This window comes from Macaca fascicularis, chromosome 14 (genome assembly GCF_037993035.2).
Source record: "Macaca fascicularis isolate 582-1 chromosome 14, T2T-MFA8v1.1".
NCBI classification, from domain to species: Eukaryota; Metazoa; Chordata; class Mammalia; order Primates; family Cercopithecidae; genus Macaca; species Macaca fascicularis.
The window spans coordinates 13,651,258-13,668,220 of NC_088388.1; the positions used below are offsets into that span (position 1 = coordinate 13,651,258).

General features: G+C 36.5%; 1 protein-coding gene and 1 long non-coding RNA gene across 3 annotated transcripts in view; one reads left to right on the forward strand and one right to left on the reverse strand.

The window, feature by feature from the left end:
- Window positions 1–16,963, forward strand: part of LOC123568791 (uncharacterized) — a 144,457-nt gene that overhangs the window by 17,502 nt on the left and 109,992 nt on the right. The gene's annotated exons all lie outside the window — the stretch shown is intronic.
- The window catches only part of LOC102121923 (membrane-spanning 4-domains subfamily A member 5-like), a 33,164-nt gene that overhangs the window by 7,511 nt on the left and 8,690 nt on the right, over window positions 1–16,963 (reverse strand). The window contains exons 2-3 of one of the 2 annotated variants that reach the window (XR_010581231.1): window positions 7,026–7,082; window positions 5,475–6,267 (exon numbers count right to left, since the gene is read on the reverse strand). Coding sequence is in view for 1 of the 2 variants with exons in the window: in XM_015434653.3 (XP_015290139.3) it covers window positions 7,026–7,082 (57 nt within the window). In the remaining variant the exon portion in view is untranslated. Of the gene's footprint in view, window positions 1–5,474; window positions 6,268–7,025; window positions 7,083–16,963 lie in introns of those variants that run through there. The other variant, XM_015434653.3, reaches the window with a different exon arrangement.

Here is a 16,963-nt window from a genome sequence, read left to right on the forward strand (position 1 = left end):
AGAGCAAGACTTTGTGTCAAGAAAAAATAATAATAAAAAGAATAGCTTTGCAAGGTAAAATATTCTTGGTTGACCTTTTGTTGTTGTTGTTGTTTACAGCACTTTGAGTACATTATTCTACTCTCTCCTGGCCCGCATGATATCTGCTGAGAAGTCTGCTGATAGCTGTATTGGAACCCTCTCGAATATGATATGTTTCTTATCTCTTGCTACTTTGAGAATTCTTTGTCTTCGATTTTTGATAGTTTGAACATGATATGTCTTGGTTAACCTTTCTTTGGGTTTAATTTGATTGAAGACTTCTGAGCTTCCTATATCTGTATGTTGCCATCTTTTTCCAGATTTGAAATGTTTTCAGCCATTATTTTCTTAAATATGCTTGCTCTTCCTTTCTCTCTTTTCCTTCTATAAATTCAATTATGAAAATGTTATTTGAAATGGTCACGGTCAGAGACTATATTCCACAGGTATGTGTAGTCATAGGATTTCCTCCCTGCCGGGGTCTGGATAGAACCTCCGACTGGGCTCTGAAGATTGACGGGGCCTCTGCTCAACTGCTAGCGTCAGGCAGAGCCAGATGCTCTGCTTCATAGATACGCTCACACATTGGCTTGCCTCCCAGCCTGATACATCCTTATGCAGGTCTCTGAGGCTAGGTTACTGCTTAGCTAATCATGTTGAGCTGGGCCAGAAGGTACACTCTGTAGCAGTGTCCAAATGCAGACTTGCTTCTCAGCCTGGGAGAGCCTTATGCAGAGCTCTGATGCTGGGTGTCAAAGCTAGACAAAGGCTTAAGCCTGGCAAATCTCTCAACTGTGCTTCCTGCAGAGAGATGCTTTTGGCGAATCTCTCTGGTTGGGTGCCTCTGCTGACCAGAATACAGAGCCGCAGCCAAGATTCACGTGCTGGTTGCTGTGGGCCCCACCTTTCTATTTCTAGCTGACACCACATAGTCTATCCCTGGTGATACTTCCAATGTTCCCCATTTGGCAAGACAGAAGTGGGCCTCTGGCAGAATACCCAAGAATGCTGGGGAAGCTGGATGTCCACCATGGGCTCCCTTTTCATTCCCTTGTAGAAATCTTGGGCCTAAGGAAATTCTTCCTGTGTGGTGGGTGCTATGCCATTGTCGTGGAGAGGTGACATAGTCAAAGTGAAAGCATTTCTCTTACCTTTCTAATGTAGCTTCTATTTTCATCACAGTGTGATCTGAGAGCATAAATTGTACAATGTTTATTTTTAAAAAATTGATTAGCAATTAGCATGTATTTTATGACTCAGAGCATGGTCTATCTTAGGGGCTGTTATAAGTGTCCTTGAGAAAAATGTATTCTTTTATTGTATGAGTATTGCATTGATGTCAATTATATCCAAGTGACTGATGGTGTTGTTGAGTTCAACTCTGTACATACTGATTTTCTGCTTGCATAATGTCTTTATTACTTATAGGAGTTAAAATCTTCAACTCTAATAGTGGATCCATATATGTTTCCTTGTAGTTCTATCAGCTGTTGCCTCATGTATTTTATTACTTTTTTGTTGGTCACATACATTGACCCCTTTATCATTATGTAATGCCTCTCTTTATTCCTGATAATTTTCCTTGCCCTGACGTCTGCTCTGTCTGAAGTTAATATAGTTACTCCTACTTTCTTTCAATTAGTGTTAACATGTGGTATCTTTTTCCATCCTTTTACTTTCAATCTATATGTGTCTTTATATTTAGAGCAGGTTTCCTGTAGACAACATATTGTTGAATATTGTTTTTTGTTCCACTCTTCAAAAATCTCTGTCTTTTGATAGGTGCATTTAGATCACTGGTGTTTATAGTGATTATTGATAGAGGTGGATTAATATCTGTCATATATTTATTACTGGTCTTTATTCATTTCCCTTGTTCTTGCTTGTTTTTTCAGATTATGCTGTTTTTCTACCTTTTTTGGCTTAAATGAACATTTTATGTGATTCTGTTTTCTCTTCTTTATTAGCAAATCAAATATTTAAATAAACTTCTTCAAGTGGTTACCACAGTGTTTTCAATATACATTTACAACTAATCCAACTCTATTTGTCAAATAACAATATACTACTTCACAGATAGTACAAGTATCTTATGTTAACAAAGTAGTTCTAATTCCTTCCTCTCATCTTTTGTATCATTGCTTTCTTTCATTAAACCTATTCATAGGGTGTGATCATTGAATACATTGCTGCTATTATCATTTTGAACAAACTGTTAGATTAAATATAAGAAAAATGAAAGTTTTAATTTTTTACCTTCACTTTTTCTTTCTCTATCTTTTTTTCTTTATTAAGTTGTAAGTCTGACAAATATCATTTCTTTTGGTTCCTGAAAAATCTTAACTTTAACATTTCTTGCAAAGCAGGTTTACTCTCAACAAATTTCTTCAGTTTTACTTGTCTGAGAAAATCTTTATTTCTCCTTCACTTCTGAAGAATAATTTCACAGACTGCAGAATTCTAGGTTGGCATTTCTCCAAATACTTTAAATATTTAACTCCACTCTTTTTACTTGTGTGGTGTATGAGGAGAAGTCCTATGTAATTCTTATCCTTGATCCTCTATAGGTAATTTCTTTTTGGCTTCTGATACGGTTTGGATCTGTGTCACTGCCCAAATCTCATGTTGAATTATAATCTCTCATGTTGGAGACAGGGCCTGGTGGGAGGTGATTAGATCAAAAGAGTGGATTTCCCCCTCTGTTCTCATGAGAGTGAATGAGTTATCATGAGATCTGGTTGTTTAAAAATGTGTGGCACCTCCTCCCACCTTGGTCGTGCTCCTGTCATGTAAGATGTACCTGTTTCCCTTTCACCTTCTGCCATGATTTTAAGTTTCCTGAGGCCTCCCTAGAAGCCAAGCAGATGCTGTCCTGCTTCCTATACAGCCTGAGGAACTGTGAGTCAATTAAATCTCTTTTCTTTATAAATACCCAGTCTCAGGTATTTCTATATAGCAGTATAAGAACAAACTAATACAACTTTTTTCAAAATTTTTAAAAAAATATTTGATTTTCTGTGGTTTAAGTATAATTTTCCTAAGTGTATATTTTTGGCATTTATTCTCCTTAGTGTCCTTTAAGTTTCTGGATCTGTGGTTTGGTCTGATATTAATTATCAGTCATTATTGCTACAAATATTTCTTCCGCTCCCTCTTGTTCTTTTTTTGGCAGTTCCATTATGCACATGTTACTTCTTTTGTCTTTGTCTCACAGTTCTTGGATTTTTTGTCCTGCTTTTTTTCAGTTTTTTTTCCCCTTTACTTTTTAGTTGTGGATGCTTCTACATTTACTGATCCTTAAACTCACAAATTCTTTCCTCAGACATGTCCAGACTACTAATGAGCCCATCAAAGGCATTATTCATTTCTGTTATAACATTTTTTATTTCTAGCATTTCCTTTTTATTACATCTTAGAATTTGTTTCTCTGATTACATTACTTATCTGTTCTTGCATGTTGCCCACTTTATTCCATTAGATTTCTCAGCATATTAATCATAGCTTTTTGAAGTCACAGTGTGATAATTTCAACACCTCTGTTACATCTGGTGTTTTTAACTATAGTCATCATGTTGCACCATAAGGTCTCTTGAACTTATTACTCCTATCTAACTAAAATTTTGTAAGCTTTGACCCTTCCATTACAGGATAATACACTCTCTTAGCTTTTGTTTGTCTGAGAAAGTCTTCATTCTTAGTTTTTGAAGAACAGCTTTCCTGGGTCATTTGTTGACAGTATTTTTCTTTCACCACTTTGATTATATCATCCTATTCTGTCCAGGCCTGTTACATTTGTGCTGAGAAATCTCCTACCAGTCTTGTTGAAACTTTCTTATATATTAGTTACTTCTTTTTTCTTATTGTTTTCAGGAGCCTCTCTTTGTCTTTGATTTTTGACAGTTTGATTATATCTTGGTGTAATCTTGCTTGGATTGATCTAATTGGAGACCTTTGGTCCTTCCTGTACCTGGATATTTATATCTTTTCCCAGATTTAGAAAGCTTTCTTATGTTATTTTAATAATCTTCCTATAGCCATTTGTCTTTGTCGTCGTCTTCTTGAACTCCTATATTTTGAATATTTCCTCTTTTGATCTTGTCCCACAAATCCTATAGACATTTTTGTCCTTTTCATTTTTTTCTCCTATGACTGTATATATTCAAATGCCTTGTCTTCAGTGTCACAGTATTTCTTCTGATTGATGAATTCTGTTGTTGCTGCTCTCTATTGCATTTTTAACTTCATTCATTTATTTTTCAGCTTTAGAATTTCTGTTCAATTTTCAAAAATAATTTTATTCACTCTGTTAAATTTCTCATTTTGGTCAGTTATTGTTTTCCTGATTTTATAAAATTATCTGCATTTTCTTGAAGTTCCTTGAGCCTTTCAATGACAATTACTTTGAATTATTGATGATGAAGTTCATATATTTCCATTTATTTGGGGTCAGCTATCGGCAGCATATTGTGTTGTTTTTGTGGTATGTCTTCTTGTTTTCTCATCTTTTTTTGCCTTATGTTGATATCTGTCCATTTGAAGTAGGAGCTTTATTCCAGATTTTTCATACTGGCTTTGTCTAGAAAAGACTTTCACCAGATTCAGAGATTCTGGGCAGAACATCTGGTATGGTTGGCTTGTTGCTGGAGTCCTCAGGCAAGCTGGCCTCATACCAGGTTAGCAGGTAGGTGGGCCTGAATCCTGGTTCTGTGGAGTTATGCCTGTAGCCCTGATCTACCATGGTGGACTTGTTGATTGGCATATGAGTATGGGCCAGGAGCCTGTATCCAATGGGGCCAGCCTGAAGCCTGAGTCTACAAGAGCTGAGCTGATACTAGTGTGAACCTTGAGCCTGAGTCTTTAGGGGTCACTCAGATGTTGTGATGGGCCTGGCACCTGGGACCACTGACATGGGTCTGCATTCTGAGTCCATGGGGCTGGTCTGGTGCTGGGGCAAGTCTAAACCAAGTCTGTAGGGATGAGTCTGGGTCCTGAGTCCATGGGCATTGGAATGGGTCTGCAAGGGTGGTCATGGTGCCTCAGTCCATGTGGCTCATTTTGGCAATGGGGTCCACTGGGGTGGGCCTGGACCTTGGGTCTACTGGAGCAGGCGTAGACACTGGGTCCTCTGGAGACTTGGGCTATAGGAACTGGCCTGCAGCTTAGGGTTGGCCTGGTGCTAGGGCAGGTGTAGAGTCTGGGTCCATAGGACTAGTCTGGAGTCTAGGATAGTTTGAGTTGAACTTGTGCCTGGCATCACTGGAGATGGCCTTATTTCTTGTTGTGTATATTTTCAGTCATGTTTTAAAGTGATTTCTATGGGAATTCCAATTAGCATGTTAATTTTTTAAAATCTATAATTTCTATCTCTTTATTGATATTCTGTATTTGATGACATATCACTTTCATGCTTTCTTTTAATTCTTTAAACAATTTTTTTTTTTTGGTTCTCTGACCATAAAAGATCTAATTTAAAGTCTTTGAGTAGTAAGTACCAAATTTTGGCCCCCACAGTAATATTTTTCTGTTGGTTGCTTTTTTTGCTATTTTTGCTTTTTTTGTTTTTGTTTTTCTTATTTCTTCTTCTTTGTTAAATTTCCTGGATTAATTCTGTAAATATTTTATTCCCTCAATGTGGCCCATGGGTTATCTGCTTCCTGGGAGCCATCCCTGGCCCAGTGTAATTTAATGTCAGTCCATAATCCTTTGCCAAGGAGAGTATATATGAGAATATATGCTTAAAACTTCAGTTAGTTAATAAGACAGCTTCAGCTTTCACTTCTTCCTTGCTTAGGGCCTCATAGTCAGCCAGCGGTAAAGGAGTGGTGGACTTTTCTTCTTTCTTAGTAGTTTCCTGGGCATGCACATAGTTTTCCATATTTGTGAGGGACTTTAGATCTCCAAGAATATGTCAGAGCTTTTCAAAGCTCCTTATGATTATCTAGTTATTCAGGATTGTCTTTTAAATTTCTGACCAAGCCCTTATTTACCTGCATTCATAGCCTTACTAAGCTGTGCTATTGTTAGCAGATTGATGGTGTTTACGCCATCCAGTGGTAGGACTTTGTTTTCACTGAGCTGAAATCTTTATACAAAAAATAGCCAAAACATCCTGGGAACAGAGGTACAATTTCAGACAAAATATTGACTGTGCTCAGATGATGGCACTTTTAATAGAGCATCACAAGATGTCGGTCCTCTCAGCTGGTTGCTCTACTGCTGGCTTTTCATACATACTCTGCCAATGAGCTTGAAGGGAGAGGGGATAGAAATTAGCCTCAAATTAAAACATTATAGATCTCTCTATTTTTCTGAGGTTTACTAGTATCTCTTAGATAATTTTCTGTTTTAGCTGTGGCTTTGATTAATTTCCAATGCTCTGAAATCATTACTTTTGGTTGTTTTGCCAGTGCTTTCCCTGCTTTTGTTAAAGAACGATTTCATGGAGTTCTCAGTCTGCCATTCCAGAAGTCAATCTTCTAGCATTTACATACATAATTATTCTAATTTCTTATTCTTTCACCTCACTTCCTATCAATACAAAATGCAATATTCACTAAAGGAAATCAACATGATCCAGACTCTTTGAAACACCGCATACACAGTAGCCCCCATACAATTAAAAGTTCCTAGACATGTGAAGAAAGAAGCAAGAGAAAAAGAAGGTAATAACAGAAACTGGGTCATTTCAAGATAGCTATATTTATGTCTTCATTGAATTTTAATTTGCACTAAATGATTTATCATGTAGAAATTTAGCTTCTTGATTAACTTCATACATCTGAGTTATTTTTACAACTGATGAAATATAACAATGCCTTCAGTAACTGGCATGTATTCTGTTTTTGTTTGAAAATGCAATGGAAACTTACATTTCTTATATTTTAAAAATCTATTCTTCAATTATATATAGGTTTCTAGTGACACACAGACAATGCTGCCTACCCACTGACTTTCCTTCTTTTGGCAAATAAAACTCTAGAGCTGCTATAAGCATTCTGACTTACCAAGAATGGTGAACGTCTCTTTTCTAACAATACTGTAAAGGCTCCCGAGAAGATAAACTGGAAACAAAGATTACATTTATTAATACCCAGTCATTATGCTTATGTATAAACTTAAAAAGTAAGAGAATTCCGGAATGTTTTAACATAAAGAATATGGGACCATTGAGAAAATCATTCAGGATATAATTCAAAGGTTTTTTTTTTATTTGTGGAGATGGGAGAAAGCCATGAAATCTCTGGCTACTAATTTAATATATGTATTGGAAATAGAATCTAAGGGCATTCTGAAGTGACTTTATGGAAAAAGGAGTATCAATGTTTCCTTAGTTTTTGTCAATTATAATTTATTAAAGCCAATATGTGAATTACAGGAAAATGCACACAATTAATGAATTTACTACTGGGAAATGTTGTATCTTGGTGACTTCATATGAAAATACTTTTAATATAATGCTTACATATTTTATTAATAGAAAATATTCATAAAATATTGGTGCTTCAGTTTACATACTTAAATAGAAGAATTATACAATGTCTTCCATGAGAAGCTTGTTCTGAGATCTTCTATCATTTCGTGACACTTGTTAGAAAGATGGCAATTATGGTGTATCAGAAATTTATTTTACTCACAGATGCAACATTTATGAACTTATAAAACTTTCCACAGCGTTAAGAAATGAACAGGTCAGTTAGTAGTATGGGAGAGGGATGTTCTTTTCCCAGAAAAATCTGGAAACCCATATGTCAATGCTAAATAGAATTTTGAAGTAAGAAGGATCTGAGGTTGAGTTCTTTGCTCTTTGCTTTCTCTGTGACTCAGGAAAATTACTTAACCTATAACTTAGTTTTGCTTTTTTCATTGGTAAAATGAGGATAATCTGTTACACTGTGTTATTGTGGTAGTATTGTAATAGTTATATATAATGTTTCGATTTTTTTCCAAGATGGCAGATTAGGGGGCTTTTAGCATACTTTAGCAACTTGGAAATAAAAGAATAGTGCATACAGATCAACTCTGTGGGCTTTAATTCAAAAAGGAAAACAGAAACTCATGGGTGTTGTTAAGGACACCCAGATCCTGGAGAAGAGAGACATGGGCAAACATTCCCCGTGATGATGTCTGGCTGATAGAAGTGAGTGAAGTCCCACTGTGTGAGAGAAGCAGAGAGCCTCCCTCTGTGACTCATCTTTCCATGAGAAATCCAAGGAACCCAGGCTGAAGGGGAGCATTTTATTTCTCCCAAGTCCTGGAGCTAACTTAGGGAGAAGCTTGGAGACACTGAGAGGGAAAGGCACTGGGAAAAGCTGCAGACACTTTCCCAAATCCAGGACCAATAGCAGGACATCATTTTTAATCTGGGTGCATACAAAGTCAGTCATTCCATGGTGAGCCTGCAGCATGGCCACATAAGGATTATAGTCTTGGGCCAGAGATTGGAGTTCTTGCCCTGGTGTGGGCTAAGAGCCTCCACAGCTAGAATTGTGGAAAGTGTCTGAGCAGTGAGCACTGGAATTGTGCTCTCCTGTGTTGCAGGCCTGAGGTGGGAGCAGAGCTGCTACAGTTGTGGATCTCATTCTTTTGTATGGTTGAGTAGTACTCCATTGTGTATATGTACCACATTTTCTTTATTCATCTGTTTATGTACACTTACGTTGCTTCCAAATCTTAGCTATTGTAAACAGTGCTGCAATAAATGTAGGAGTGCAGATATTTCTTTGATACACTGATTTCCCTTCCTTTGGGTATATATGTAGCAGTGGGACTGCTGGATCATATAGTAGCTGAATTTTTAGTTATCTGAGGAACCTCCAAACTATTCTGCATAGTGGGTGTATTAATTTACATTCCCATGAACAGTGTACAAAGGTTCCCTTTCCTCCACATTGTCACCAGTATTTGTTAGTGCCTGTCTTTTGGATATAAGCCATTTTAACTGGGGTGAGATGACATCTCATTGTAGTTTTGATTTGCATTTCTCTGAAGATCAGTGATGTTGAGCACCTTTTCATATGCCTGTTTGTCATGTGTATGTCTTCTTTCAAGAAATGTCTACTGAAATCTTTTGCCCATTTTTTAATCGGATGACTAGATTTTTTCCTTATAGAGTTTTTTGAGCTCCTTATATATTCTGGCTATGAATCCCTTGTCAGATGGGTAGTTTGCAAACATTTTCTCCCATTCTGCGGATTGTCTCTTCATTTTGTTGATTGTGTCCTTGCTGTGCAGAAGCTTTCAAACTTGATGTGATCCCATTTGTCCATGTTTGCTCTGATTGCCTGTGCTTCCGGGGTATTGCTCAAGAAATTTTTGCCCAAACCAATGTCCTGGAGATTTTCCTCATGTTTTCTTGTAGTAGTTTCATAGTTTGAGGTCTTAGATTTGTCTTTAATCCATTTTGATTTGATTTTTGTGTATGGTGAGAGATATTCATTCTTCTGCATATGGATATTCAGTTTTCCCATCACCACTTGTTGAAGAGACTGTCTTTTCCCCAGTATATGTTCTTGGTACCTTTGTTGAATATGTGTTCACTCTAGGTGTATGGATTTGTTTCCAGGTTCCCTAGTTAATTTCTAGGTATTTAATTTTATGTGTGGCTGTTGTAAATGAGATAAATCTTTTTATTTCTTTTTCAGATTGTTCACAGTTGGCATATAGAAATGCTACTGATTTTTGTATGTTGATGTTGCATCCTGCAACTTTACTGAGTTTATCAGTTTTCATAGTTTTCTAGTGGAGTCTTTAGGTTTTTCCAAATATAAGACAATATCATGTGTAAACAAGAATAATTTGACTTTTCCTTTTCAATTTGGATGCCCTTCATAGCTTTTTCTTGTCTGATTGCTCTAGCTAGGACTTCCAGTACTATGTTAAATAACAGTGGTGGCAGTAGGCATCCTTGTTGTGTTCCAGATCTTAGAGGAAAGGCTTTCCATTTTTCCCCATTCAGTATGATACTAGCTGTGGGTCTGTCATAAGTGACTTTTATTATATTGATGTATGTTCCTTATATCCTCAGCTTTTTGAGGGTTTTTAACATGAAGAGATGTTGAGTTTTATCATATGACTTTTCAGCATCATTTGAAGTGATCTTATGGTTTTTATTTTTCATTTTGTTGATATAATGTTCTACGTTGATTTACTTGGGTATGTTGATTCATTCTTGCATCCCAGGGGTAAATCCCACTTGGTCACGATGAATGATCTTTCTGATGCATAGTTGAATTTGGTTTGCTATTATTTTGTTGAGGATTTTTGCATCAATATTCATCAGATTGACCTGTAGTTTTTTTTCTTTTTTTTGATGGGTCCTTGTCTGGTTTTGGTATTAGGGTTTTACTAGCCTTGTAGAATGACTTTGGAAGTATTCCCTTCTCCTCTATTTTTTTTGAAACAGTTTGAGTAGAATTGATACTAGTTCTTTAAATGTTTGGTAGAATTCATCAGTTAAGCTATCAGGTCCCAGGTTTTTCTTTACTGAGAGACTTTTTACTATGGCTTTGACCTCATTACTTGTTATTGGTCTGTTCAGGTTTTGGCTTTCTTTATGGTTCAATCTTGGTAGGTTGTATGTATCTTGGAATTTGTTCATTTTGTCTAGATTTTCCAATTTATTGGCATATAGTTGCTCATAGTAGCCACTAATGATCTTTTGAATTTCTGCAACATCAGTTTTAATGTCTCTTTTTAAATTCCAGATTTTATTTATTCGAATCTTCTCTCTTTTTTTCCTGGTTAGTCTGGCTAAACATTTGTCAAATTTATTTAACTTTGCAAAATATCAACTACCTGTTTCACTGATATTTTTCCCCCCGAGACAGAGTCTCACTCTGTCGCCCAGGCTGGAGTGCAGTAGTGCGATCTTGGCTCACTGCAAGCTCCGCCTCCTAGGTTCACACCATTCTCCTGCCTCAGCCTCCCGAGTAGCTGGGACTACAGGCACCCACCTCACCATGCCCGGCTAATCTTTTGTATTTTTAGTACAGACAGGGTTTCACCGTACTAGCCAGGATGGTCTCGATCTCCTGACCTCGTGATCTGCCTGCCTCAGCCTCCAAAAGTGCTGGAATTACAGGCGTGAGCCACTGTCCCCGGCCTGCCCTTACAGTTTCTATCATGAGATGATGCAGCATGAAGGTCCTCATAAGATGCCAGCATCTTGATATTAGAGTTCCCAGCCCCAAAACCTGTGAGAAATACATTTGTTTTCTTTTATAAATTACTTAGCCCGTGATGTTCTATCACAGCAACACAAAATGGAGTAAGACAGAACCCGTATTTTTGGCACCTCTGAATTGAATTAAGGCCGTATTTTTCTTATCTGAATCACTGTAGTAGCCTCTTCTAACTTCCCTAACATTCTCAAATCTAATCTCTTATTACTCATAGAGCAATGGTATTAAAACAAACTAATCATAGCACTATCCTGAGTCAGAATATTGTCTAGGGCTGTCCAATAGAAATATAATGCAAGCAACACATGTAATTGTAAGTTTTCAAGTGCCATATTAAGAAAACTAAAAAGAAATATATATAACTTATTTTAATAATATTTTCTATAACTTCACATATCCAAAATTATTTCAACATAGAATCAATATAAAATAATTATATATTTTACATTTTAAAATGTATATTAAGTTTTGAAATCTTATATGTATTTTATCTTTACAGCACTTCTCAGTGCAGTTTAGTTGCATTTTCCAGGTTCAGTAGGTACATGTGACTATTGTATTGGACAGTGCAGCTCTAGTCCTTAGTTATCTCCTCTTTTCTGTTTATTCATTTCCTTGGTGATCCCATCTAGTCTCATTACAAGATGCCAATGACTCTTCTACTTTTTTAAGATTTCTTTCTTAAGCTTCTTTTTTGTCATTACATTTAAAAAAAAAATTTATATAGGTTTTTGGGAACAGGTCATATTTGGTTACATGAGTAAATTCTTTAGTGGTGATTTGTGAGATTTTGGTGTACCCATCTCCTTAGCAGTATACACTGAACCCAATTTGCAGTCTTTTATCCCTCACCCCCTCCCACACTTTCCCCCGAGTCCCCAAAGTCCACTGTATTGTTCTTATGCCTTTGCAGCCTCATAGTTTAGCTTCCACTTATGAGTGAGAACATACAATGTATGGTTTTCCATTCCTGAGTTACTTCACTTAAATTAATAGTCTCCAGTTCCATCCAGGTTGTTGTGAATGCCATTCATTTGTTGCTTTTTATGGCTGAGTAGTAGTCCATCGTATATGTATACCACAGCTTCTTTATCTATTCATAGATTGATGGACATTTGGGCTGGTTCCCTATTTTTGCAATTGCAACTTGTGCTGCTGTAAATATGTGGGTGCAAGTATCTTCTTTGTGTGACTTTTTTTCCTCTGAGTAGATACCCAGCAGTGAGATTGCTGGGTCAAATGGTAGTTCTACTTTTAATTCTTTAAGAACTCTCCACACTGTTTCCATAATAGTTGTATTAGTTTACATTCCCCCACCAGCAGAGAAGTGTTCCCTTTTCACTGCATCCATGCCAACATCTATTTTCAAAAAAAATTTTTTGATTATGGCCATTCTTGCAGGAGTAAGGTGGTATCACATTGTGGTTTTGATTTGCATTTCCCTGATCATTAGTGATGTTGAACATTTTTTCATATGTTTATTGGCCATTGTATATCTTCTTTTGAGAATTATCTATTCATGTCCTTAGCCCACTTTTTGATGGGACCGTTTGATTTTTTCTTGCTAATTTGTTTGAGTTCCTTGTAAATTCTGGATATTAGTCCTGTGTCAGATGTGTAGATTGTGAAGATTTTCTCCCACTCTGTGGGTTGTTTGTTTACTCTGCTGACTGTTCTTTTTGCTGTACAGAAGCTCTTTAGTTTAATTAAGTCTAACCTATTTATTTTTGTTTTTGTTGCATTTGCTTTTGGGTTCTCAGTCATGAAATCTTTGCCCAAGTCAATGTCTAGAAGGGTTCTTCCGATGTTAATTTTTTTTTTTTTTTTTTTTTTTTTTTTTTTTTAGATTTAAGTCCTTGATCCATGTTGAGTTGATTTTTGAATAAGGTAAGAGATGAGGGTCCAGTTTCATTCTCCTATATGTGACTTGCCAATTATCCCAGCACCATTTGTTAAATAGGGTGTCCTTTCCCCACTTTATGTTTTTGTTTGCTTTGTCAAAGATATGCCAACTGTAAGTATTTGGCTTTATTTCTAGGTTCTCCATTCTGTTCCATTGGTCTATGTGCCTATTTTTATACCAGTGCCATGCTGTTTGGGTGACTGTGGCTTTATAGTATAGTTTGAAGTTGGGTAATATGATGCCTCCAGATTTGTTGTTTTTGCTTAATGTTGCTTTAGCTATGTGGGCTTTTTTTTTTTTTTGGTTCCATATGAACTGTAGGATTGGTTTTTTCCAGTTCTGTGAGGAATGATGGCAATATTTTGATGGGAATTGTGCTGAATTTGTAGATTGCTTTGGCAGTATGGTCATTTTCACAATACTGATTCTACCCATCCATTAGCATGGGATGTGTTTCTATTTGTTTCTGTCATCTATAATTTCTTTTAGCAGTGTTTTGTAGTTTTCCTTGCAGAGGTCTTTCAACTCCTTGATTAGGTATACTCTTAAATATTTTATTTTATTTTTGCAGCTATTGTAAAAGGGGTTGAGTTCTTGATTTGTTTCTCAGCTTGGTCGCTGTTGGTGTATAGCAGAGCTACTGATTTGTGTACATTAATTTTATATCCTGAAACTTTGCTGAATTCATTTACCAGTTCTAAGAGTTTTTTGGATGAGTCATTAGGGGTTTCTAGATATACAACTGTATCATTAGGAAAAAGCAAGAGTTTGACTTCCTCTTTATTGATTTGGATGTCTTTTATTTCTTTCTCTTGTCTGACTGCTCTGGCTAGGACTTCCAGCACTATGTTGAATAAAAGTGGTGAGAGTGAGCATCCTTGCCTTGTTCCAGTTCTCAGAGGGAAAGCTTTCAACTTTTCCCCATTCAGTATTATGTTGGCTGTAGATTTGTTATAGATGACTTTTATTACATTGAGGTATGTCCCTTGTATGCTGATTTTGCTGAGGGTTTTAATCATAAAATGATGCTGGATTTTGTCAAATGCTTTTTCTGCATCTATTGAGATGATCATGGGACTTTTTTTTTGAGATGGAGTCTCGCTCTGTTGCCCAGGCTGGAGTGCAGTGGCCGGATCTCAGCTCACTGCAAGCTCCACCTCCTGGGTTTATGCCATTCTCCTGCCTCAGCCTCCCAAGTAGCTGGGACTAGAGGTGCCCACCACCTCGCCCAGCTAGTTTTTTGTATTTTTTAGTAGAGATGGGGTTTCACCATGTTCGCCAGGATGGTCTCAATCTCCTGACCTCATGATCCGCCTGTCTCGGCCTCCCAAAGTGCTGGGATTACAGGCTTGAGCCACCGCACCCGGCCGATCATGTGATTTTTGTTTTTAATTCTGTTTATGTGGTGTATCACATTTATTGACTTGAGTATGTTAAAACACCCCTGCATCCCTGGTGTGAAACCCACTCGATCATGGTGGATTATTTTTTTGATATGCTGTGGGATTCAGTTAGCTAGTATTTTGTTAAGGATTTTTGCATTTATGTTCATCAGGGATATTGGTCTATAGTTTTCTTTTTTTGTTATGTCCTTTTCCTGGTTTTGGTATTGGGGTGATACTGGTCTCATAGAATGATTTAGGGAGGATTCCCTTTTCTCTATTTTCTGGAGTTGTGTCAGTAGGATTGGTACCAATTCTTCTTTGAAGGTCTGATAGAATTCTGCTGTGAATTCATCTCGTCCTTGGCTTTTTCTTTTTTTTGTTAGCAATTTTTTATTACCATTTTAAGCTCACTGCTTTTTTTTTTTTTTTTTTTTTTTTTTTTTTTTTTGGTATGTTCAGAGCTTCTGTATCTTCCTGGTTTAATCTAGGAGGGTAGTAAATTTCCAGAAATGTTTCCATCTCCTCTAGGTTTTCTAATTTATGTGCACAAGATGTTGATAGTAGCCTTCAGTTATCTTTTGTATTTCTGTGGTTTCAGTTGTAATATCTCCCATTTCATTTCTAATTGAGCTTATTTGGATTGTCTCTCTTTTCTTGGTTACTCTTGCTAATGTTCTATCAATTGTATTTACTTATTCAAAGAGCCAGCTTTTTGTTTCATTTATCTTTTGTATTGCCTTTCCCCCCCCAATTTCATTTAGTTCTGCTTTAATCTTTGTTATTTCTTTTCTTCTATTGGGTTTGTGTTTGGTTTGTTCTTGTTTCTCTAGTTCCTTGAGGTGTGACCTTAGATTGTCTATTTGTGCTCTTTCAGACTTTTTGATGTAGGCATGTAAACTTTTTCTTAGTACTGCCTTTGCTGTATCCCAGAGGTTTTGATAGGTTGTGTCACTATTATTGAGTTCAAATAATTTTGTAATTTCCATTGTGATTTCATTGTTGACCCAATGATCATTCAGGAGCAGGTTATTTAATTTCCATGTATTTGCTTGGTTTTAAAGGTCCCTTTTGGAGTTGATTTCCAATTTTATTCCACTGTGGTCTGAGAGAGTACTTGATATTATTTCAATTTTCCTAAATTTATTGAGACTTGTTTTGTGGCCTATCACTTGGTCTATCTTGGAGAAAGTTCCATGTGCTGATGAATAGAATGTATATTCTGCAGTTGTCAGGTAGAATTGTTTTGTTAATATCTGTTAAGTCAATTTGTTCCAGGGTGTAGTTTAAATCCATATTTCTTTGTCGATTTTCTGTCTTGATGACCTGTCTAGTGCTGCCAGTGGAGTACTGAAGTCCCCCCTACTATTGTGTTGCGATCTCATTTCTTAGGTCTAGTAGTAATTGTTTTATAAATTTGGGAGCTCCAGTGTTAGGTGCATATATATTTAGGACTGTGATATTTTCTTGTTGGACAAGGCCTTTTATTATTATATAAAGTCTCTCTTTGTCTTTTTTAACTGCTGTTCCTTTAAAGTTTGTTTTGCCTCATACAGGGATAGTTACTCCTGCTAGTTTTTGGTGTCCATTTGCATGGAATATCTTTTTCTACCCCTTTCCCTTAAGTTTATGTGATTCCTTGTGTGTTAGGTGAGTCTCTTGAAGGCAGCAGATACTTGGTTGGTGAATTCTTGTCCTTTCTGCAATTCTGTATCTTTTATTCTAATTCTGTCTTCTGAACTCTACATTCCATATCCAACAGGTTACTTGACATCTCCAGTTGAATATTAAATAAATATTTCAAACTCAATATTGTCAAAGCAAACTCATCATCTTCCTCTGAAAACCAGTTCTGTACAGTCTCACCTGTATCACTTGATGTCAAGTCATTCCTTCTATTAGCTTGAACAAAAACCCTGGCATTATCTTTAACTTCTTTCACACTCCATACCCAATCCATCAAGATATTAAGTTGGCTCTACCTCCACATATGTCTATATTACTTTCACCACCTTCACTACTAACAACTTTGAGTCTCACCTGGACTTTTGAAGTAGCTTTCTAAAAAGTCTATTTGGACCCCTTCATTCTCTTTTCAACACAGAAACCAAAGTGATTCTTTTAAAACCTAAACCAGATTATTTAACTTCTGTTTATGAAACACTATAATAACTCCAATTCACTTACAGTAAAAGCTAAAATGTTTACAATGGCTTACACAGCCCTATATTGTCATGCACCTCATTATTTTTTCTAGCTTGTTTTCTACTACTATTGTGGTTGCTCACTCTGTTCCAGAAATGTTCCAGAAATACTGACTACATTTTTCTAGGAACTCTTCATCAAAGACTTCATTCTGACTCTTTTCTCCCCAAAATGTTCTTTCCCAACATATCTTTGTGGTCAAAACCATCACTTTTTCAAGTCCTTGCTCAAATGTCACCATGGTAGTTTGAACTGTTGGTCACAATTTTTTA